Source organism: Bubalus bubalis, chromosome 3, assembly GCF_019923935.1.
Source record: "Bubalus bubalis isolate 160015118507 breed Murrah chromosome 3, NDDB_SH_1, whole genome shotgun sequence".
NCBI classification, from domain to species: domain Eukaryota; kingdom Metazoa; phylum Chordata; class Mammalia; order Artiodactyla; family Bovidae; genus Bubalus; species Bubalus bubalis.
In genome coordinates, this window is record NC_059159.1 from 12,462,807 (window position 1) to 12,487,039 (window position 24,233).

General features: G+C 46.2%; 1 protein-coding gene across 5 annotated transcripts in view; it reads right to left on the reverse strand.

Moving 5' to 3' along the window:
* The window catches only part of CCDC57 (coiled-coil domain containing 57), a 114,729-nt gene that overhangs the window by 16,247 nt on the left and 74,249 nt on the right, over positions 1-24,233 (reverse strand). For all 5 annotated transcript variants that reach the window (XM_025279752.3, XM_044938709.2, XM_025279751.3 and 2 more), the window contains 3 exons: positions 20,754-20,854; positions 17,314-17,433; positions 16,689-16,905 (listed from right to left, as the gene is read on the reverse strand). In XM_025279752.3, coding sequence (XP_025135537.3) covers positions 16,689-16,905; positions 17,314-17,433; positions 20,754-20,854 — 438 coding nt within the window. The remainder of the gene's footprint in view (positions 1-16,688; positions 16,906-17,313; positions 17,434-20,753; positions 20,855-24,233) is intronic.

Below are 24,233 nucleotides of genomic sequence, written 5' to 3' on the forward strand. Positions count from 1 at the left end.
TGCTTTTAAGATTTTACTTTTTTGCTGATTTTCAGTAACTTGGTTATGATATTCCCTGGATTGAATTTGTGCCTGTGTGTTTATCCTGGTGCTTGGGGTTGACAAATTTTTTGAATCAGTGAGTTAGGAGTTTTCGTCAAATTTAGGGGGAAAAAAGGGCATCATTTCTTCAAACACTCTTTCTGCCCCTCCTTCCCCCCTGTTAGACTGGAGGATGCCCTCTTTCAGGTTGCCAGAGCTGTTTTCTGTGCCTTATGCTTTCTCTCTGTGTGTCACTTTGGGTTGATCCTATTGCTATGTCTTCAAGTTCCTTGTTTTTCCTTCTGCTATCTCTATTCTACTGTTAATCCCATCCAATGTGTTTTCCTTATCAAATACTGTATTTTTCAATCTCTGGAAGTGTTGTTTGGTTCTTTTTTATAGTTTCAGTTCTTATCATTGTTTTCCTTTAAATATCTGAATATAGTCGTAACAGTCATTTCAACATCTTTGTTTGCTTATTTCCTCATTTCTGTCATTTCTGGACCTCTTTCCATTGAACGGTTATCCTCTTGGCTTTGGATCACATTTTCCTGCTTCTTCACAAGTCTTGATATTTTTAACTGGCTATTGTACATTTTAGGTATTGTGTTGGAATTTCGTCTTTTTAAGAATGTTGAGCTTTGTTTTACAGGCTGTTAGGTTCTCATTTCGTCATTTCAAAGACTTGTTTTTGAGCCTTTCTAGGGTAAGTCTAGATGAGTCTGCACTTCAGAGACATAGCTCTATGACCAAGGTGTGACTTCTCTGGGTCTCCAACGAATGAAGGCTGGAGACTGACTATCTCCCCACCATCTTAGAGGTCTGGATATGGTTACCCATACAAGCTGCTTATCTCCTCTTTGCCTGAATTTGTGGAGTTTTATTCTGCACATCAATGAACTAGGACACGGTAAAGAGGTAAAGACTCAAGACAATTCCTACGAGGATTTATGGAGCTCTCTTCTGCGTACCCCGCCCCCCCATCCCCACCCCCTCCCCGTGAATCTTTCCTGCAACTTCCAGCCCCTCTGCCTTCCCAGACACCCATTCCTGCTTCCTCCACCAGAGAAGGCACTGCGCCTTGCTTGGTACTCCCGTCCCTGTGACTGAAACCAGAAGATGCCTTGGGGCAGAAAGCCAGGGGGCCCGACAGGCGCCTCGTTTGTCTTCCTCGTTCAAGGATCGCGGTCCTCTGCTACCTATTTTCCGACGTCTGAAAACAGCTGTTTCAGGTATTTCGTCTATGCAGGGGTGGATGTTAATGTATAGTCCTTAGTCTGGCCAGGAGTAGGAGTGAATGCCAGTCATGCTGTGGCCCCAGAAAAAAGAGCACTGAAGTAGACGCCAACTTGGCTACATCAAAGTATTTACTTTGTTTTAAAAGTTATTTCAACACAAGTTTTTTTCCCAAGTGGCAGGAAAAGCTGTTTCATCATAACAACTTCAAAAAAGAGCTAACAAAGATCTATTTGACTGTGTGTGTGTGTGGGGGGGGGGTGTGTGAGCGAGTGCGCACATGCTCAATTGTCTCTGACTCTTTGCAATCCACTGGACTGTACCTTGCCAGGCTCCTCTGTCCATGGGATTTCCCAGGCAGGAATACTGGAGTGGGTTGCCATTTTCTCCTCTAGGGGATCCTCCCAGACCAAGATCAAAACCTGCATCTCTTGCATCTCCTGCTTTGGCAGGTGGATTCTTTACCATGGCGCCACCTGGGAAGCTCCTATTTGACCATATATTTCTCAAAAAGTTTAGAGGATACTTTACGTCCTAAAAAGTCTCAGGTTATAATAAGCAGTAAAGGCGGGAAGCTGGAGTTGCTCACCTAATTCAAGATACTGCACGGCTCCCTTCTTGGACCAGAACCCTGGTTCTTAGATTTCTCTGGCTGCAATTACAGAAGATGCTAAAGGGTGGTGCACACTGGTAGGTCTGGCCCTCTCATTCCGTCCCATCCTAAGAGCAGTAATGTGCAGAGCCAAGAGGACAGATGTGATGCTGGCAAACAGGGCAGGGCCCTTGTGACCCCCGCTCCCCAGTGGGTGCTGGAACAGTCCTGGCTGCGCTGCTCAGTGGGCGCGCCTGGGGGGCCTGAAACTGCTCTCCTCACTCAGCCCCTGGGTTTACTGAGAAACATAAAGTTTCTGTGCGGAGGCCAGATGGTGATGCTCCTGGCCTTGAGAGCGCGCAGGCAAGGCGACTCAAAGGTCCTGTGTTCAGAGTGTGTTTGTATGTCCTCAGAGCATGGCTGAGCTGGCAGACCCATGGCCGAATCAGTCTGCCTTCAGAGAAAGGCCCCAAACGCTGCTTCTGAGTCCAAGCATCCTTCAGGGGAGGCCTGGAACAGTCTCCACTCAAAAATACACAATGCCAGGGTAAGCTGGTATCCTCAGGGCCCACTCAGCCCTGTTCAGTGACTGGTGACACCCTGCAGAACGGCTCCTAACCACAAAGATGAGACCAAAGGGACCCGTATGTTGGTTCTGCAGTCAATCACACGACTCTCAGAGCAGGAGAATCTCAGTTTGCCTGGCAGTCACTTTATTCTGGGTCTGGGAAGGCGCTTTGTTGGAGGCTGTCCCCTGGAGCTGGAGGCCACACAGACCATGTACCACTGGGCATGGCTGGATCTGGCTTCTAGGGTTTTCTGTAGCTTACAGACTGAGCTGCAATTTGGCCTGTATGTTTTAACTAGTTGCCAATATTAAAAAACTGAAACATTCCATATAAAAAAATGGGGCTTCCCAGGTGGCTCAGCGGTAAAGAATCTGCCTGCCAATACAGGAGACACGGGTTTGATCCCTGGGTCGGGAAGATCCCCTGCAGGAGGAAATGGCAACCCACTCCAGTATTCTTGCTTGGAAAATTCCATGGGCAGAGGAGCCTGGGGGGCTATAGTTCAGTGAGTCACAAAAGAGTCAGATACGACTAAGTGACTGAGCACCATATAAAAAAACCAGACTTCTAACACCTCTTAAAAAATGGGAAGATATCTGGCTTATTGAACCCGCACTGCTGTGCAGGGACTGCCATGGGGTAGCATCATCAACTGCTTCTGCTGGACAGGCTGGCTGGTCAGGCCCCCACCACCTGCTGGCCAAGTACTGCCCAGCAGTCAACATGGTCCTGCCTCCCTTCACTCAGCCACCTGTTGCCTGGCACCCAGAGCACTATCATCTGGGACCTTCTTCAGTTCTGTGGGCTCACGGGCAGCAGTTGGACAGTTTGGATTCTGATCCTGATTCATGAACTGGGGGCTGTGTGATCTTGAGCAAGCAGCGTTAACATCTCTGGGTCTTGTCATCTGAATGTCAAGCCTTGGCCTCCAGGAGCTGTTGGAAAAGGATCCGCGGTGGCGGGCAGAGTGATATCTGGGCTGATGGCAGCACCGGGCCCTATGTGAGCAGACACTGAGCTGAGAACAGGAAGTGGTTGGCTACTTGCTTCCTGGATCCTCAGAACAGCCTGGCAACTAGGATTTAGGTGCCATCTCTACGGTGAGATCTGCACAGAAATGTTATTACACAGGGTTTAAAAATAACTTTGGATTAGCAGCAGTTAACAGGCTCATGCATGCTTCATCTTAAAATTTTGTGCAACCCTTGTTAAAGGAAAAAAAAATTAATTTCAGGAGAAACTAATATGATTTTCAAAAGAACAAACATTTAAAGAGAAAAAAAAACCCAACCCTTTAAAAGCTTTGTCCCCTTTCGTTCATCCTCAGGGAGTGGGGAGCACCCAGGGGGAAGAGCCTCTACCCACGAGAATGCAGGGCTCACAGCTGGACTGCTCAGGACCGTCTAAGACCCCTTGGTAGAAACTTGAGGAGTGCCGCAGGGGGCCGGTGCTCAGAATGCTGGAATGGGGGAAGGTGTGTCCGGCCCCCAGGGCAGGGAAAGGCAGCTCCTCTCTTTCTGAAGGAATGTTTGCATTCCTTGGGAGCTTCTGCCCAGTATCTGTGTGACCCCAGGGACAACCTTGGCCCCTCTGGACCATCTGCCTGAGGATAAGGTCAGGCGTCTCCGCTCTGGAATTCCAGGGGGTGGGGAGAGAGTTTGGACTTGAGAACTCTGGCCTGGGCGGGGACTCACTGCCAGAGGCCTTGGAGTCCTCCTTTGGAAAGGGGACCCACTGACTAGATGGCATGGGTTTATGGTGGGAGTGGCTGCCCTAGCACAGGTGGGCACCTGGCAGGCACTCAACAAACATTTGCTTCTAGCTGGACTCTTTTAAAAAAAAAATTCCGACTGCATTTATTTGTAAAAATCATGTCCCGCTCCTCCCCCCATCCTGCACCCAATGCCCTCCCCAAAGCAGGGGCCACAGCATCTTCTAAAGCACTTTTCTACCCTTGGTGTTCTCACTTCAAGACCACAATGAATATGCATTTTCTTCTGTTGCCACCTTTCATGGTCACCTTAACAAAGGGTACAAAACTGAACAACACACAAACCACACATAAAATGCCCAATCTTACCCATAATTTAAAAACTGCAACTAAAACCCATCAGATCAGATCAGATCAGTCGCTCAGTCGTGTCCGACTCGTTGCGACCCCATGAATTGCAGCACGCCAGGCCTCCCTGTCCATCACCAACTCCCGGAGTTCACTCAGACTCATGGCCATCAAAAAAACCCATACTGAAATACTATTTTTTTAACCTATCAGACTGGCAAAAAAAAAAAAAAAAAAAAAGCTTGAGAAAAATCTACCAGTACAGGTGTGAGGAGACGTGATTTACACCCTGTGGCCACGAACACGAATTGCACCAACTCTCTGAGGGTGATTTGGTAATACCTCCCAGAGCTCAGACCACTCACATCTTTGACCCAGAGATTTCACTCCTAGACACTCACCTGTCTACACATTCCCATAAGCAACCACCCACACCAGCAGACTCATGGCAGTACTGAAAACTAGAAGCGACCCAAGTGTCCGTGAATGTCAGACAGGTAAAAGGAAGTACTCACATACAGGACCACTGAACTACTTACTGTAAAGATCATTGAGCTCAGTGTCAACCAAAATGGAGAAACACTACAGACAGAAACTTAAACAGCAGTAAAAGGATATACACGCACACATTTAAATATAAGCTTCCATAGCCACAGAGTACAGAGCACATCTGGAGAAGAGCAAGGGAACCAGACAGAAGGCCAGGTGGGCAGGGGAGGGGTGGTGGAGAGGACTGATGTCCACTGAAAACCCTCTACGCTATTTTGGTTTATTTCTTAGCCAAATGGAGTGTCACTCATGCTGGAGGAGGTCTGGAGCCCCTCTGCTTCAGCGGACACGCCACGGCGTCGTGCTGAGCTGGGCTGCCTGCACACACAGCACGGACACTAGGGAGGCCACTGACTCCAACAACCCCTGGGACAGAGTCACCAATAAATGCCCTCCAAGAAGGCCAGGTGGCTGGGCCTCCCCCTCCAGGCCCGGGCTCAGCTCTCCCAGGGCTGCCCTGCTGGCAGGTCAGATGCCCGTATTTTCTGGTGCTGCCTTGGTTGAGTGTTTTTGCCACTGTGCATATATCTGGTCAACTTGGATGAGTTATTTATACATGGCTGACCTTTGTCATGTTGCTTAAAAATGTCTTTCTAGTTGGGTTATTTTTGAGGTTAAAAAAGAAACATCTTAGAAATCTGTGATTTTTAAGTTACATCTAAGATGATATAACCTTTACAACTAATATAGTCATTTGTAAATAGTTCTAATTCGGTGTAGTTTTAGGCTTGATTTAAGGCATTTAGCTGGGCCTGGGCTGCATTTTAGTGTGTGGTCTGGAGGCAGGCAGTGAGGACAGAAGCATGCTGCATCCCCACCCTGCTGGGTCTGGGGCTCTGATTTGCAGACTCTGGAAGGAAGGGCTTCTGCTCTGTGCCTGCCCCCCAGCCATCATCAGGCTGGGTCTCCCTACTCCTTCTTCCCCATGCATTTTATTGCTCTCAAACTTGAAAACCCACTTCTTTAGCTTCAGGTGAAATTCTGTCCCTATTTCATTGAATTACACTAACTGTTTACTTCAATTAGGAGAAAACAGCTGTCTTTATAATATTTAATACTCCATCCAGGAAGAGTCTGTCTTTCAAATCTGATACTTCTTAGACAATGCATGGTGGTTTCTCTAATCACACACACTTCCTGAGCCTCTGGATCCTTGCGCTGTGGACACAAGGCCTTGCTGGACTCCCATTCTTCGCAGTTATCTCTCTGCACATCCTGACTGAGCACCTATTGTGTACCTACCTGTCTGTGCTGGCCAGGGGACAAGGATCAAGGAAGCTGCCCCCACCTCCACATCCTTCCAGTAGAGAGGAGGACAGAGTCAAGCTAAATGAGAAAAACAGCAAGTGATCTGGAGACTAGCATTAAGTGGGAAGAAGACAAGAGACAAGCAGGGGGTGAATTTTGGAGGAGGTGGTGAGGGAGGGCTTTAGAGAAGAGGCAGTTGCTAGGGAGAGGAAGGTGGAGCGTGCCCACCTACGTGCACAAGGGGCTGCATGCCTGTACAAGGTGGGGTGGGAGGGGGTGGTGTCCTCAGGTGCAGCACGGAGCTGGGCTGCTTGTGTCTGGGGACAAGGGGTGATGGGATCAGAGTCCCAGAGCCACAGTGGGCAGGAAATGGTGGGGGGCAGGAGGGAGAGAGGAGGGAGTGAAGTGGGGGAAGAGGGGTGGGGAAGGTGAGAGGAGGCTAGGCATGGAGAGACCACACCCATCGGATCAAAGATCCAGGAGGATGGAGGAGGGGTTATAGTGGCCCTGGGGTCTAGGGTGTGGCAAGGCCCAGGGTGTCAGGCTGCAGCCTTGCCTTGAGACCAGGCTGCAGCAGGACTCGCCCAGGCCAGGCCTGCAAAGCGGCAGTTCTGTGTGCTTGTGGCGGGATGGGGAGTGGGGCAGGGGCGGGGCAAAGTGGGGGGTGGGGGTGGTGGCGAGGCAGGGGGATGGCGGGATGGGGGTGGGTGGCAGGGACAGGTGGGGCAGGTAGGGGCAGGGCAGAGGTGGGAAGGTCAGCTCTGGTCTCACTTCAAAACCAAGAGGAGTGTGGCTTTTCAGCACAAAAACCTCCCTCCGTCCTGAGAAATACCATAAAGTTCTTCATGTTATTAATGCAGATGCCACAACTTGGCAAACTATTTCACGATCACTTTTAACTCTGTTCATGACGGCTAGGTCTCACAGTCTGCTATTTACAATGTGCTGAAAATGTTAAAAAAAAAAAAAAAAAAAGCAGAGGGCAAGACATTCCACTTTCCAGAATGGAGCTTCCAGACTGCTTGACTGCGAACCAATACCCACACCATCCTCTATCATAAATGCTAACATGCTTACATCTTAAACAAAGTTGTGGTTATCATTTGAGTCACCAATAAGGTTTTAAAAAGTACTCTTATACAAAGTAGACATATCAGGTAGTTAAATTATGCATGCTCAAACATTCAAGATTACAAGGAGAGCATAAAGAAGCTTTGTGGGAGCTTAAAACAGCTAAACTGCATTAATTTCTCTTTCTTCCAAACCAAACCAAACCTTTCACAGGGTGAACCAAAAGCCTAGGCAACAATCATTCCTACTTTTTTACTCCAAAGAAAAAGAAGTAGCAGCTTCAACCGCTATGGGCAGGTGTCTCAACACCTTCCCCTGCACAGACTCAGCTACAGCGCACTTATAGCCCTTTCTCAGCTTTCTTGCCAAGGAATTCCAACGCTGTTTAGTTTCACGCAGTAAGTTCTCAGGGTCTAAGACAGTCTCCCGTGACTGGTCAAGAGAGGCCACATGACCCGGGCGGCCAGTGAGATGGAAGAGCGAGTCCAGGAGCTCTAGGGAAACATATCCCTTTCCAACTAAAAGAAAGAAAAGCAGGAAGACAGAAGTAGGTCTTCTGATGTGATGCTTGGAGCTGCTGCAGCCATCTTGAAACCATTCGGAGAAAAGAGCCTCAGAGAAGTCAGCTTTTGAAAAAGAGGAGCCATTTACTTTGGCCTTGACATCCCGCTGCTGTGCATGCACACTGTGTGTCAGAAAGGTTATGAAGATGCTGGCCGCTTTGGCTCCCTCCTCCTCATTCAGTGACCATGTGTGCTTATCAATGGGTGCCATGATGAGATAACGGTTGGGGAGATGCCTAATGCCACTTTCATCAGGTTGTGCTGTAACTTGTAGCCAAAAGCATTTAAACTAATACACACAACCCCTGCCTCCCTCCCAGGCCAATTCCACTGCTCCGGGGCGGTGCTGGCGGTGACACTCCTCTCACCCCATCATGGTCATCACTTTCACCTCCAGCCACAAGTGGGCTGTTCTTGCCCTGATCCAGGCCCTGCTGTCCACGAGGCCCTGCTAGGCTGTTGGCGCCACCCTTACCTGTCCCTGCTTCACTTGTCACATGAGACCCTTCTCTTTTTTTGCTAATATTTATTATTTTATTGATTTGGCTGTGCTGGGTCTTAGTTGCAGCACACGGGATCTTCAGTTGTGGCATGCAAACTCTCAGTTGCAGCACGTGGGATCTAGCTCCCTGATCAGGGATGGAACTTGGGCCCCTGGCATTGGGAGCTCGGAGTCTTAGCCACTGGGCCACCAGGGAAGGCCCTGTCAGATGATAGTTTTGCACTTCCCTTTCTACCTCCTCCTCCACCTCCTCCTCCACTCAGAGTCTGTGGCTTTGCCCTGTACTTGAAAGGAGGACCTGCCTCTTGAGAAATCTGTATGTAGGTCAGGAAGCAACAGTTAGAACTGGACATGGAACAAGAGACTGGTTCCAAATTGGGAAAGGAGTACATCAAGGTTGTACTTATTATCTCCTTGCTTATTTAACTTATATGCAGAGTATATCATGAAAAACGCTGGGCTGGAAGAAGCCCAAGCTGGAATCAAGATTGCCAGGAGAAATATCAAAAACCTCAGATATGCAGATGACACCACCCTTATGGCAGAAAGTGAAGAGGAACTAAAAAGCCTCTGGATGAAAGTAAAAGTGGAGAGTGAAAAAGTTGGCTTAAAGCTCAACATTCAGAAAACTAAGATCATGGCATCTGGTCCCATCACTTCATGGCAAATAGATGGGGAAACAGTGGAAACAGTGGCTGACTTCATTTTTTTGGGCTCCAAAATCACTGCAGATGGTGACTGCAGCCATGAAATTAAAAGACGCTTACTTCTTGGAAGGAAAGTTATGACCAACCTAGACAGCATATTCAAAAGCAGAGACATTACTTTGCCAACAAAGGTTCGTCTAGTCAAGGCTATGGTTTTTCCAGTGGTCATGTATGGATGTGAGAGTTGGACTGTAAAGAAAGCTGAGCACTGATGAATTGATGCTTTTGAACTGTGGTGTTGGAGAAGACTCTTGAGAGTCCCTTGGACTGCAAGGAGATCCAACCAGTCCATTCTAAAGGAGATCAGTCCTAGGTGTTCATTGGAAGGACTGATGTTGAAGCTGAAACTCCAACACTTTGGCTACCTGATGCGAAGAGCTGACTCATTTGAAAAGACCCTGATGCTGGGAAAGATTGAAGGCAGGAGAAGGGGATGACAGAGGATGAGATGGTTGGATGGTATCACCGACTCAATGGACATGAATTTGGGTAGACTCCGGGAGTTGGTGATGGACAGGGAGGCCTGGTGTGCTGCATGCAGTCCATGGGGTCGCAAAGAGTCGGACACGACTGAGCGACTGAACTGAACTGAACTGAACTGAAAGGAGGAAATAAAAGGAACCCGTGGGGACCTGTTTTTCCCACCACTGGACCTGCTGTCGGGATGGTTCTCCTCCAGCCCCCGCAGGCTTCTGCTCTGGACTCTCTCACTGGGTATCTCTGCATGGCTGACAGCTTCAGAAGATGAGAGTACCACTCCCTTGGGGGCAAAGGGCAGATGTGCCTATAGCCCACTAGGAAAGATTCGGGTTCCGCCCATTTGGGGCCACTCAGCTGAGACTCCTGACCTGGCCCATGGGACAGGGGTTGAGGAGACCCTTTGGCTGTCTGCTGTGCTGCAAGTGACGAGTCCTCCTTGCCTTCTGCAGGCGTCTGTGAGGCTGTGGAGACTTGCTTGTCAGGTGTGGTCAGTAAAGTTCCCAGTCTGTGTGTCCATCACCTTCCCGCCTCTGGCCTGTCCTATTAAATCCAAGCCCCTCAGCACACCTCGCTTCTCTCCTGAGTTTGCCCTCCTCCCCAGCCACAAGCACCGGTGTATCTCTCCCATCTTCCCCACCCGCATATAGGCAGGCTGCGTCTTCACAGTTTCCTCCAATGTTGCTTTTTAAAAACTGTATTTGTTCACTTACGTTTAGCTGAGCTGGGTTTTCATTGCTGCGGGGGCTTTTCTCCAGTTGCAGCGAGCGGGGGCTACTCTTCACTGTAGCGTGGAGGCCAGGCTCTAGGCTGAGAGGCCTTCGGCAGTTGCGGCACGTGGGCTCAGCAGTCGCAGCTCCTGGCTGCACAGGCTTGACAGTGGTGGCGCACGGGCTTAGTTGCTTTGTGGCATGTGGGATCTTCCCAGATCAGAGATTGAACCCTTGTCTGCTGCATTGGCAGGCGGATTCTTTACCACTGAGCCACCAGGGAAGCCCCAGTGTTGCTTTTTAAATGCTGCTTTTCAGAGCAAGACCTCTTCAGTAACCACTCCACCTGTTCTTCCCCAGCCTGTTCAGCTGGGAAGAGGATGGATGACCATTCCACTACTCCACTAAGACCGCCACAGTGAAATGGAACACTTTTCTGCCCTGACCTTCCCTGACCTCTCTGCCCGGTTGACCACCCCCTCCCTCTTAAAACTTTTCTTTATAAAAGATATCCAAACTACATCAAGCACATATAATATACATGTATTGTTTAAAGAATTTTTTAAAAATAAAGAACTAAACAAAAACCTGTGTACTCAGCTTAAGAAACAGCATTACTATCACTTGTGTTTGTCGATGAAGTTTTATTGGTACACAGCCATGCCCATCACGTACATATTGTCTGCAACTGCTTTTGAGCTGCAGGTGGAGACTGTGAGAGAGACCACTGGGTCACAAAGCCAAAAATATTCACCATTCGGCCCTCCTTCACAAAAAAGTTTCCTGATGTCTACTCTGGAATTTTTTTTTTTAGTGAGGGATGTGTGGGCAAAGTTGCTCAGTTTTTACTGTCTGAAAAGTCTTTGTTTTGCCCTCTTTAGTGGGATTCTAGGGTGACAGCTGTCTTCCCTCAGCTCAGACAGATACTGTCTCCCTGTTTCAGGTTCCCCACTGTGGCTGGTGAGAAGTCCAGTATTCCCCAGGCACGTCTCTTTGAGGGTAACTTGTCTACTCCCTCTGCCAGTTTTCAAAACAATCTCATCACCTCTGGTGCTTTGTTAGGACCGATCCAGGTGTGGGTTTCCTTTAATTATTTGGATTGGGATTTGATAGACTTCCTGGGGTTGAAATTAGGATCTTGCCATACTGCTTCAGCCCCCTCCCTTCAAATGTGGCCCCTGCCCATCTTCTCTCTCCCGCTAAAGCTCTGACCAACATGGGTCAGACCTTCTCCTACTCTAGTCTCCAGGCTCCTGACCTGTTTTTCTTTCTTTTCTATTTCTTTTTTTTTTTTCAATCTGTGTGTCTCTAGGTAATTTATTCATATATAACATCATTTCATGAATTCTGTAGTACATCAGTTCAGTTCAGTCGCTCAGTCATGTCCCACTCTTTGTGACCCCATGAATTGCAGCACGCCAGGCCTCCCTGTCCATCACCAACTCCCAGAGTTCACTCAGACTCACGTCCATCAAGTCAGTGATGCCATCCAGCCATCTCATCCTCTGTCATCCCCTTCTCCTCCTGCCCCCAATCCCTCCCAGCATCAGAGTCTTTTCCAATGAGTCAACTCTTCGCATGAGGTGGCCAAAGTACTGGAGTTTCAGCTTTAGCATCATTCTTTCCAAAGAACACCCAGGACTGATCTCCTTTAGAATGGACTGGTTGGATCTCCTTGCAGTCCAAGGGACTCTCAAGAGTCTTCTCCAACACCACAGTTCAGAAGCATCAATTCTTTGGTGTTCAGCCTTATTCACAGTCCAACTCTCACATCCATACATGACCACTGGAAAAACCATAGCCTTGACTAGACGGACCTTTGTTGGCAAAGTAATGTACCCTGCTGTTAAGCTCATCCACTGAGTTTTTAATTTCAGTAATTACAATTTTTCATTTATTAGACCTCTATTTGGTTCTTTTTTTAAGTCTGCTTGGTCTTTCTTTATATTTCCTTGCTTCTTGAATGTATTTTCTTGCTGGTATTTTACTTCATTATGAAACAACAGTTTACTTATACCCTGATATCCCAGGTCTGCTTCTGCTGGCCTCATTCCCTGTGCCTTGCACCTTGTGTTTTGGATCTTATTTTTCATAGGAATCTGATCTGAGCAAATTTTCTACGGCCTGGGATAAAGGTGATTCCCCCTGAAGTGAGCTGCCACTTGCTGTTGCTAGTTCTTGGGGATGCCACCAGCTCACAATCACTTGAAATGAAGGTTCTAGGCACCCAAGGGTTAAGTGGGATGAAACCATGAGGACTGACTCTTGGTGGCAAACTATTAACATATGTAACAATCTTCCCTTTGTCACTCAGTGCCAGATCACGTCCTCAGTCCTCACGTCCCTGGCCCCTGATGGCGGTGGGGGTCTACCTGTCCACCTGCACACGGAGACTATGGTCCTTGGAGTTTCAGCTTTGGGAGGTGGGGGGGATTGTGCCATCACATTCCTGCCCTGGTGGGCCTGGGTTTCATGACCATCACCTGTTTTCTGAAGCCAGAGAGGTGACAACACCAGATTTCAAGCCCACCCAGGCTGGCGAAGTCCCTGGTCAAAGGCAGTCTCAGGTTGCTCCTGTCAGCCTTTGCTTGAGGTTTCTTTACCTTCTTGCTATTTACTGATGCCTCATAAGCGTGTCTTTACTTTTTATTCAGCAGTTTTAGCTGCTCTCAGAGACAGTGTTAATCCAGCTACCCAGCCTGCTACATTATGAGAAATGGAAGTCTGGGGTTTTATACTCAACTAAAATATGTAAATATGAGACAAATAAAAATACTCTGTCATACAGAGGCCTCAAAGTTTCCTATATAAAAATTCTCTTTTATAATTACCTTGGAAGAAGAAAATACATCTAAGAGGATACTATGAGAGAGCTGGAAAGCAAATATGGATAAATTATAAAGGACTTAGTCAAATTCACTTTTGTTTAAAAGACAATCACCTCCTGCCCAACAGCTAATGCTTTCATTGATATCAGTAGAAAATTAGAAAAATACAGAGGTTGATAAATTTAAGAAATGGATGGGTAAAATGAAAATAAGTGGAATCTTAGTCACTGAGGAAGAATAAGCATAGAGAATGTAACTTAAAAACAGGCAGAAGGCAATGGAAATGTGGTCTCCCTGATGAGACTGGAGGAAATAAAAACTTTTAAAAGCACGCTAAAGACAAAACACAAAGTAAGCTGTTGGAGGACAGCGCTGATACAGGAGCATGGTAAGGGAAGGGTAGGAGACACTGAACAGAAACAGGCTTTCAGACCCGGGGAAAGGAATAACAAAAGGGCACCACGCTTTCTACAAGCAGGTGCCACTGGCAGAAGCGGCACATCAGTTACTGTAGCTAGAGCAAAACTATACTCTCAGAAGAGCTGACACCATGGTGATCTTATTCTTTAACCAAAATGTACACGTGTTAGGAATCACTAGCTAGGACTTCCCTGTTGTCCAGTGGTTAGAATCCGCCTCCAGTGCAGGGGACACTGGTTCAATACCTGGTCTGGGAAGATTTCACATGCCTCAGGGCAACTAAGCCTGTGTGCCGCCGCTACTGAGCCTGTGTGTAACACTGGAGTCAGCACGTCCGGGGCGGAGGGGAAAGGAGCTGAGCTTCATGAAAATGGGCAAAGATAAGTCAAGGCTAAACTTACTTAAAAACCACCAACAAGAAAACTGCTAGACGGGACAATGTTCCTGGTCTCTTTTCCTGCACACATTTCCTACAAATACTTGGTAGAGGAAAAATTACCTCTTTTAAAGATGAGGGGGAATAAGGTACAAAAGTGCTATGAGAAAAAAGGAGGAAGGAAACCAGCAAAATGGCAACGAACATTTACCAAAAACTTCCAACAGAGTCAATGAAAAGTACAGCAAAAACTTTCCTGAATTTAAAATGTACTGAATGGCTTCCCTGATAGCTCAGTGGTAAAGAATCTGCCTGCCAATGCAGGAGACACAGGTTCCAACCTTGATCCAGGAAGATCTCACATGCCTTGGAGCAACGAAGCCCACGTGCCACTTCTATTAAGCCTGTGCTCTAGAACCCAGGAGCTCAACTACTGAAGCCTGTGAGCCCTGGAGCCTGTGCTCTGCAATAAGAGTGTGTGTGCAATGAGGAGCAACCCCAAAAAGAAGTCCAGGCTCCTCAACTAGAGAACAGTCCTGGCTTGCTGCAACTAAGAGAAAAGCCCATGCAGCAACGAAGACCCAGCATGGCCAAAATAAATAAATAAATAAAATTATATATATATAAAAGATAGTATGGCTTTAAAAATATATATACTGAAGCAGCAGCTTCTCAGATTCACGAGCTTGGGCAGGAGATGTGAGAAGAACAGACCAGTCTGCATCGGAGGAGACTACTTGAAGGCATCACAGGGGTGACTGCTACCCCAGGGAGCAGAACTCAGACTAATAGGAGGACTCGGCTCCTTCCGGACGCAGGACCCAAGATTAACAAATCCCGAGGAGAATCACAACAGAGTTTTGGGGCTGGGACTAAAGTCTGTACAGGAAAAGTAAAAAATAAATAAGTGAGAATTACCAGGAAAACTCTAAGAAGCATAATTGGAGAGTCAAAGTCAGCAGACATTATGAGGGACCAGGAAGTGGTAACAATTCAAACAGCACTGCATGTGCATGGACTGAGACCAATGAACCACAGGACAGAACAAGAGCCCAGTGACTCAAGTACACACAAAACATTTAATATTATAGTGAAAGTAGGATTTCCAACAAGTGGGGAAATGTGAGTTACTCAGTAACTGGTGGGGGTGGGAGGATATCTGAATTGCCACCTGGGGTTAAAAAATAAAGTTTGGTTCCTATTTCATAACCTACAAGTGTGATAAAACTCCAAATGGATCATGGATTTAGATATGAAAAAAGGAAACCATAACTGTGTTAGAAGAAATCACGGCAGAATAATCTTTCATCTTGGAGTGGAAAAGACCTAGGTATAGCAAAAATCCCAGAAAGGATTAAAAACAAGAACATAAGTTAGACTACATTTTTAAAAATGTGCATGACAAAAAGCCACCATAGGCAAAGTAAAAGAACAAATGAAAAACTGTAGGAAAATATTTGCAATTTATGTCTCAGAAAAGGTCTAACTTCCATTATATATAATGAGCTCATACAAATCAATAAGAAAACGATTATAAACCCAATAGACCAATGAGCAGAGAGCTGAAGAAAAGGAAAAGACATAATTCAAACATGTGAAAAGATGCACAACCTCCTAACAGGTAAAATACGAAATAAAACGATACCTATCAGACTGGCAAAGACTACAGTTCGATGACACTGCTGGACAGAGTCTGGAGAAAGACACCTCAGCCTTCGCTGGGTGGGTGTGAGCCGCTACTGTCTGATGGAGCCCAACTAACAATATCTTCCCAAACTAGACAGGCACATGTGGTGGTGGTGGTTTAGTTGCTAAGTTGTGTCTGACTCTTGCGACCCCATGGGCTGCAGCCTGCCAGGCTCCTCTGTCCATGGGATTTCCCAGGCAAGAATATTGGAGCGGGTAGTCATTCCCTTCTCCAGGGGATCTTCCCAACCCAGGGATCGAACCTGTGTCTCCCGCATTGGCAGGCGGATTCTTTACTGCTGAGCCACCAGGGAAGCCAGAAATGCACATACCTTTGGACAGAACAATCCCCTCTCTGCTGCTGCTAAGTCACTTCAGTCGTGTCCGACTCTGTGTGACCCCATAGACGGCAGCTAACCCTAACCCTAACCCTCTCTGGGAATTTACATTTATACTTTAATTCATGCACTATAGCATGTACAAGCTAATTCACTGTAACATTATTTGTAGTGGCAAAAGATTGGGAATAACCTAAAATGCCCATTGGCACACTGGGCACAGTGGGAGGCAGTCAGGCATTAAGGCTGAAAATGAGGATGCTAGCTGCATACGATCTGCAAGGGGTTCCAAGCTCACTCCCCTCACCCTGGTCTTCACACAGCCTCCCCTTCACCCACCATGCTTGCTACACCTCGGTCTCATCCAGTTCCCCCAAAGGTGGTGGCCCCTCAAATGAATTTTCCTGATTACCTCACAGTGACATTAGCGGGAGCAAATTTTCGAGGGGGCTGAAGACACACTCTTCATGGGCTGTCCCAGCCTCCTGTGGCTGAGCAGAACACAGAACGCTTGCCTCCCCTAGAGTCACAGACTGACCACGCTGCATTCACCCCTTGCGGGCTGAGGGTCCTTGTGACCTGTGGTCTCCAATCTCAGTAAATGTGGTAATGTGGTCAGCTGGACGTGGGCCTGGGAGACACACTCCTTCCCTGGGGGACGCTCAGGCACCAGGTAAAAGAGGACAGGACTGCTGTTCTCATGGCCAGTATCCCGACTGACAGAGTAGCAGCCTACCTGGAGGTGAGTCATCCTGGGAAGTGAGGCCAGAAGGGCTGGATCCCAGGTCCAACAACTTCCACGTGTCCTGGAGGGAACTGCTGGCAAGTGATGAGGACCTTCGGGTGTGGTGGCCAGTTTCCTCCTGGAATTCTTGAGCCAGGCGTGGCTTTGGGGACCGATTTTCTTTCTGAGGAGCTGATCTGCAAGTCACTGTGGAGCTCCTGTGCTGTCTCTGTGAAAGAGAGTAAAGAGAATTATCCTTGAAAGCCACCCTCTCCCCCTGCCCTCCCAGGGTGATAAGACAGTCAACCTGGCCTGAGGAGCTCTGGACATTCAAACATGGAACATGGGGAATTCCCTGGCGGTCCAGTGGTTAGGACTCCTTACTTTCACTGCCAAGGGCCTGGGTTCAATCTCTGGTCAGGGAACTAAGACCCCACGAGCCATGTGGTGCGGCCAACCTCCCCGCCAAAGAAACAGGATTGTGAGGGAGGTGGGCCTGGAAATCAGGGCCAAGGCCCTGAGGTGAAGACACTCAGGCAGTGGTCACTCTCTGCGACACCAAGTGCTCCAGTTCTGGGTGCTTCCCGAGTGAGGATGTGGGCCGCATGAAGAGCTGGCCCTGGTGGGTCCTTCGTACCAGTCCTGGTCCCGCCGTGCAGCCTGGCCGAGCATCCTTTCTGCAGACTGTCTGTGCCAGGCGGGCTTGGCTCTTTCCTGAGCATGCGGAGAAACATTCTTTCTTGGCTTTCCTAGGGTCCTGTTGTGGAAATTTTAGTACAAGAAACTCAGTGTTTGTGGGTCTTTGATGGGCTGTGTTACTGAGTTTTCAGTGTTTGTGCGGCTTTGATGGGGCGTGTTCTCAATGTTTGTAGGGCTTTGATAGGGTGTGTTACTGGGTTCTCAGTGCTCGTGGGGCTTTGATGGGGTGTGTTACTGGGTTTTCCCTCAGGATTAGGAAGAAACACCTTCCCCACATTTCTGGTATTAGGGAGTCGGCTCTGTGATGAGCCAAAAGTGGAGAACGTGTTTGTGCTTCCACCAGCCAGTACGAACTTAACAGGCCTCGAGACGGTGATCCAAGTACCTTTCCAAGTACCTGACAGTCACATAACCTTCCTGCGGTGCCCAACGAGGGCACCCTGCACCTCGCTGGGCACAGGGTGAGGGGCCCTGCAGCTCTCCTTTGTGGCACATCTTCAATGCACAGCTGAGGCCACTCTGGCCCCCTGCGGCCTGAACACTCACACCTGCCCTCTGAGGGGAGGCCTGTGGGAAAGCAGTTGGCAGGGGGAGCCGAGGAGAACCGAAGCCCCGGACTGTGCAGAGGGCCCGGTGCAGAGGGCCACCTGCGGCTGCCGCTTCTCCTGCTCAAGCTTACGTTTGGATTGTGAGCAGAGTAATGCACGCGTATCTTTCGATTTTAACTTTCAGTGTCCGGGTGGCAGTGATAATGAGCAACTTCTCATGTTTGTTGACTGATGCAATGAGTTTCTTCTTCAATGGCTTCTGAATGTTGCATGTGTGCGTGCTCAGTTGCTTAGTCATGTCTGACTCTTTGTGACCTGACCCTATGGACTGCAGCCCGCCAGGCTCCTCTGTCCATGGGATTCTCCAGGCAAGAATACTGGAGTGGGTTGCCATTTCCTCCTTCAGGGGATCTTCCCGACCCAGGGATCGAACCAGTGTCTCCTGTGTCTCCTGCATTTGCAGGTGGATTCTTTACCACTGAGCTGCCTGGGAAGCCCCTTTTGATTGTTATCCTTTGCTTATTTTTCTACTGGTTATCTGTCTTTTTCTTCTTGAACTATAGGCATTCTTTTCTGTATGTTCTTCCTGTTTCTTCCTACACAGCACCATTTACTAGTGGAAGTAAAGAGGAACCAAAAAAAGAGGACCTCAAAGAGTCTTCCTTTCTCGAATTTTAAGATGAGTTATTTCACTGGATGTAATGAATAGCTTTGTAGTTTGAGAGAGATTGATAAAGTTTAATAAACTACTTAATTTACTAGAAAGAAATGGAGGTCTAGATAAGAGTATATGTGTTTCACCACAGAGGGTAGCAGGCACATTTATTTGATGATCTGGGAGAGATTTCTTCTAATAACACACATTTAGAGACTTAAATGATTAATGCATATGATTTGAAAGGTACAAGCAGCTCAGACAGGCAGCCACTTCGATGCTTTAATACCACTTTCCACGAATGGCGAAGAGGGAAGGACTCTTGAGTGTCTGTGTGCACACGCACACACGAGAGGAGTCTGGAACAAAGCCTATCGGGTTCCAGCAGACCCGCCCAGGTGAGGCCCAGCCCAGGGTGCCTAGGCCTCAGTGATCCTGCATTTCTTCTTTCTATGCTCTTTCTTTCTTCCCAAATACATCTTCCACAGGCTTTTTGTCAGTGGAAAAGTCTGTTGGTGGAAAACACTGTGCCTCCTAGGCCCCTCTCAGAGCCAGCCCTTCTGTTTCTCAGGCCAGTGTCTCCTGGTCTGGCACACTGCCTCCCTAGGCTTCTCTGTCCCCCCGACCCATTCCTGGCTGACCTTGTGCTGGTGACTCAGAACCCCTGCACTTTGCTGAAGACTTCCCTTTGCTGAAGACTTCTTCCTCAAACTCCACATCTAGATGTGCAAGCTCAGATTGAATATAGGCGTGGGAATGGTAAAGGATCATCTCGGATCTAAGCCCATCCATCAAATCTCCACCCCAGCTGCTCCCCAGGCCTCAAACACTTTAGGGAATCCTGACTCGCACTGCGTCCTCCCAACTCCCACCCATTATGATCCAGCCACCATCCCAGCCTCACTCCTCCTTACCAGCCCCTCCTCCCACCCTCACCCACCTGCGCCTCTTACCCAGGACGGAGCTTGTCACTAAGAGCCACATGTCATCTCATGGTGTAACAGGCCATCTATCTGTTACTTGACTTGCTATTTATTTTAAATAAACTGAAAAGACAAACTACACAGTGTACAAGTCATCCAACAGATAAGGATTAGTATATATAAAGAAAAGTACAAACACCCAAGTAGAAAATCAGCATAAAACATGCATAAATAACCCACACAAGAAGAAATACAAATGGCTGATGAATAGATTAAAAATTTGAACATTCTCAGGATATAAGAAATGTTTAGAAGATGCATTTTAAACCTGTTATATTGGTAAAGATTTAGAAAACAATATCTAGGTAGGTAAAGCTATATAATAAAATACATATATGATATACTTTATAACTTTGAAAAACTAAGATCATGGCATCTGGTCCCATCACTTCATGGCACATAGATGGGGAAACAGTGGAAACAGTGACAGACTTCATTTTTGGGGGCTCCAAATCACTGCAAGATGGTGACTGCAGCCATGAGATTAAAAGATGTTTGCTCCTTGGAAGAAAAGTTATGAACAACCTAGACAGCATATTAAAAAGCAGAGACATTACTTTGCCAACAAAGGTCCGTCTAGTCAAAGCTAGGGCTTTTCCTAGGTCATGTATGGATGTGAGAACTGGACTATAAAGAAAGCTGAGCGCCAAAGAATTGATGCTTTTGAACTGTGGTGTTGGAGAAGACTCTTGAGAGTCCCTTGGACTGCAAGGAGATCCAATCAGTCCATCCTAAAGGAAATCAGCCCTGAATATTCATTGGAAGGACTGATGCTGAAGCTGAAACTCCAATACTTTGGCTACCTGATGCGAAGAACTGACTCATTTGATAAGACCCTGATGCTGGGAAAGATTGAAGTCGGGAGGAGAAGGGGACAGAGGATAAGATGGTTGGATGGCACCACCAACTTGATGGACATGAGTTTGAGTGAACTCTGGGAGTTGGTGATAGACAGGGAGGCCTGGCATGTTACAGTCCATGGGGTCGCAAAGAGTTGGACATGACTGAGTGACTGAACTGAACTGAACTGAATACACTGATAAGTTACTGCTAACTATGCTGAAGTGCTGAAAACTGGAAGCTTTTAAAATTGTGTTCACTGTATTCTAAAGTTTCTGTTATGAAAATGCAGTATTTGAGCAATAAGTAAAAAGTTTATTAAAAAAAAGTTTATTAGATAAAGGACTGTTACCTGAGTTGTGAGGCAGGGTTGCCACTGTTCCAAGCATACATCAGGAGCCTCACCTGAGCCCTGTGCCTCAGGGGTGTGGAAGGGGTGATGAGGCGGCTTCCCTGTAAACGAAATGAGGGAAAGGGAGTTTATTCCTTGTGTGCATATCACTTGGGTTCCTCCCATGCTGAAAACAAATACTCAAGAAGAACAGCATGTGCATCTTTAAAACCAAAGTCACTTCTCTTTTAAGAGAATTTGGGTGGGGGTGGTGAATGGACACGTGTGAACTGTGCAACACACGCCAGCATTTCAGCAGACTTCAGAACACACAGAAACATTCCACAAAGTCACATACCCTTGACACAGCTTCTCAGAGTGGCAGACATGAGCACATCCATTAACAGACCCAAAGACATACCCTCTCTGCAGCATAGAAAAATAAGAAGCAAAAGTTTACATATGTATGCTTAAGGATTATTCTTGTAATCAATGCTTCAGCAGTCTGCCTTAATCAGGTATGATCTAGGCATCAAATGAACATTCATTTGTTAACTCAGTTTGGGTTATGTTACCTGAAAACCTTAGAAATTTATCTTTAAGCTGACATACTACAAGAGAGAAATTACCATTGAGCTAAGTTTTTCAGAATAACGAATTAATTTGGTTAAATACAAGGTTATTGAGGACCCTGAGTTTTTTTTTTTTTTTTTGGGGTGTGTGTGTGTGTGTGTGTGTGATTTATGTGAAAATTAATCATGGGATCCTCACTAAAATGGAGTTGGGAGGCCAGAAGGGGAGCTCTCACAGAAGAGACCACCTTGCATCTCTGGAAGGAAGTAACACTGCTGGTAGCTGGAGGAGGATTTTATCCCTGCCTGGCCATGGCCCAGCCAATAAAAGCCACTGTGCTTTGAAGTTCCAATTTGTTCCAATGGACTGTTTTTAACAGCTCCTCCCAACTTCCCCTTCTCTGTAAAAGAGGTTCCCCTCCTTTGCCTCAACATACTTGCATGTGGTTCATTGTAGTCGCAGGTCCCAAACTGCAATTCTTTGCTGCTCCTGAATAAATTCATTTGGCGGGTAAAATTACTGGTTGTTTTACTGTTTTTGGTTAATAACTATTGCTATTTACAATGTTGGAAACTGAAGCAGATAAATTTTTCAAAAGCTTATTTCTCCATTCATTTAAAGATAATGACGATGGACATTGTGTGTGTTATTAACATCTGAGTAGTTATGAAAGTAGTTTTGCCACCATGGTCCTTCTGAGATGAGGCCTAAAGTAACGTATGTTTTTTCCAGGTGATAAAAAGGAAAGAACAATATGAAGAACAATATTTGGAAATGAATATACTTTCCTTAGTTTATAATACCTTAAAGTTTAAAGGCTATCAATTCTGAAGTTACAGAAATGGGTAACAAGCCAATGAAAAGATGCTCAACATCATTAGTCATTAAGGACATGCAAAATCAAAATCACAATGAGATACTACTTTGCACTTACTAGGATGGCTAAAATAAAAAAGACAGAGGACCTTCTCTGGTGGTCCAGTGGTTAAGAATCTGGGCTTCCACTGTAGAGGGCACGGGATCAATCCCTGGCCAGGGAAGTTCCATATGCTACAGGTACAGCCAAAAAAAAAAACACAAAAACAAAAAGACAGGAAGTAAGTGTTGTTGAGGATGTGGAAAATCAGAACCTCATAGATTACTGGTGGGAAAGCAAAATGCAGCTATAGTCAAAAACAGTTTGGTGGCTTCTCAATGAGTTAAACATTGAATTACCATGTTACTGCAGCAATTCCATTTCTGGGTATATATCTAAAGAACTGAGAACAAGCTTAAACAAAAACTTGTACAAGAATTTTCATAGCATTATTATTCACAATAACCAAAAGACAGGAAAAAAAAAAAAAAAAAACCACCCCAAATGTCTATTACTAATGAGTGGATAAACAGAGTGTAGTCTGTCTACATAAGGGAATATTATTCAGCCATAAAAAGGAATGAAGCACCAACACACACTACAATGTAATCAAACCTCAAAAACATTATGTTTGGTGAAAAAAGCCAGACACAAAAGGCCACAGGATGCATGCTTCCATTTACATAAAATGTCTTGACGACCAGAACAGTTTTCTTTGCTTTATGTTGACTTTATTATGCTTCATTATTAAAAACAAATAAACAAAGCTACCTCCCTATGGGAGAGCTAACGTTCTTTACAATGACATTGACTTCTGTGTTTATTTTTAAATGTTTATTGTCACTTTCACCTGAGTAGACAAATATTGTTGTTTCCCAGGCGTCCATGATCCTATTTTAGTGTTCAAATCTCCTGACAGCCTTTGGTAATTTTCCTTTTCAAACTGAATCCTAGGGGTAAAAAGGAGATAAAACTTCCAGGGTGCTCTTTTCACCTAAAATTATCTTTGTGCCTTGGGAAAATCACAGATTTGTTCTTATAATAGAAGTGTTAGAAATAATTAGGTTTATTTGAGGTATTATTATCCATGAGTTTCATGAGAAGAGTTGCTGAGTCTGAAGAAATGTTCAGCCAATCCCATTTTATATATTTGTTGGTAAAATATTGTTCATATCATGTGTTTGAGGAACTTTCTAGAGATCTGTCAGGGTCCTGGGTGCCTGTCAGGTTTTTCTTCATCAGAGTCCTAAAGTGTCTGTCCAGTGCCATGAGGGAACAAGAGTATAGAGCTTAAAAGTTGGTGGACTCAGTCACTGTTTTAAATATTTACTTGGTTACAACCTTACTTCTTTAACTTGAATCCAGAGTTTGGGAGGCCAGGAGTTTGCAGCTGTGCCTTCACATCTCATAGTTAACATGCAGATGGTCAGGACCTGCCCCACAACTCCTGACTCTCTGCTTGATATTCTTGGTATATTCATGGTACATTATGTTTCAGGATTATTTTGTGTTATATCGCAGGAATTTTCCCTCTATAAAAATTATGTTCACTGATTTTTAGAAATCAGATACAGTGTTCACAGTCTTCTTTAAAAACAGGCATAACTTCTTAGATTAACTTTATCTAAAATTTTTTTCGGGGTGCAGCTTTGTTCCGCACGGCACAGAAACAACCAAATATAACTTCTCAGTGGCACTTTTATTGTTATGCACTCCCTTCAGATCTTTCACTTTTGAAAATTATCAGTAGTATAAGTTAACCATGGCCATATTACATCTTCATCATCCATGTGGACAAAAAAAAATGTGGTCTGCCATTTCAATAAACAGAGAATATTGCCTGCCACCAAGCAATCAGCCGCTGCAGCTGTCCCAACTGTGCACCCTAATGGGATTCAGAATGGACAAAAACAGGATATTGGCCCTAGATAGTTCAGATGCATATCAGAAGAACGGTTTCAACGGGCCCAGACTCTTGCATCTTCCCATATATAAAAAGGCATTAAAATCCTTGAGATGTCTGTTTTTTTGGTGATTAATAGTAATCTTTTGACGTTTGGCTACATATATAT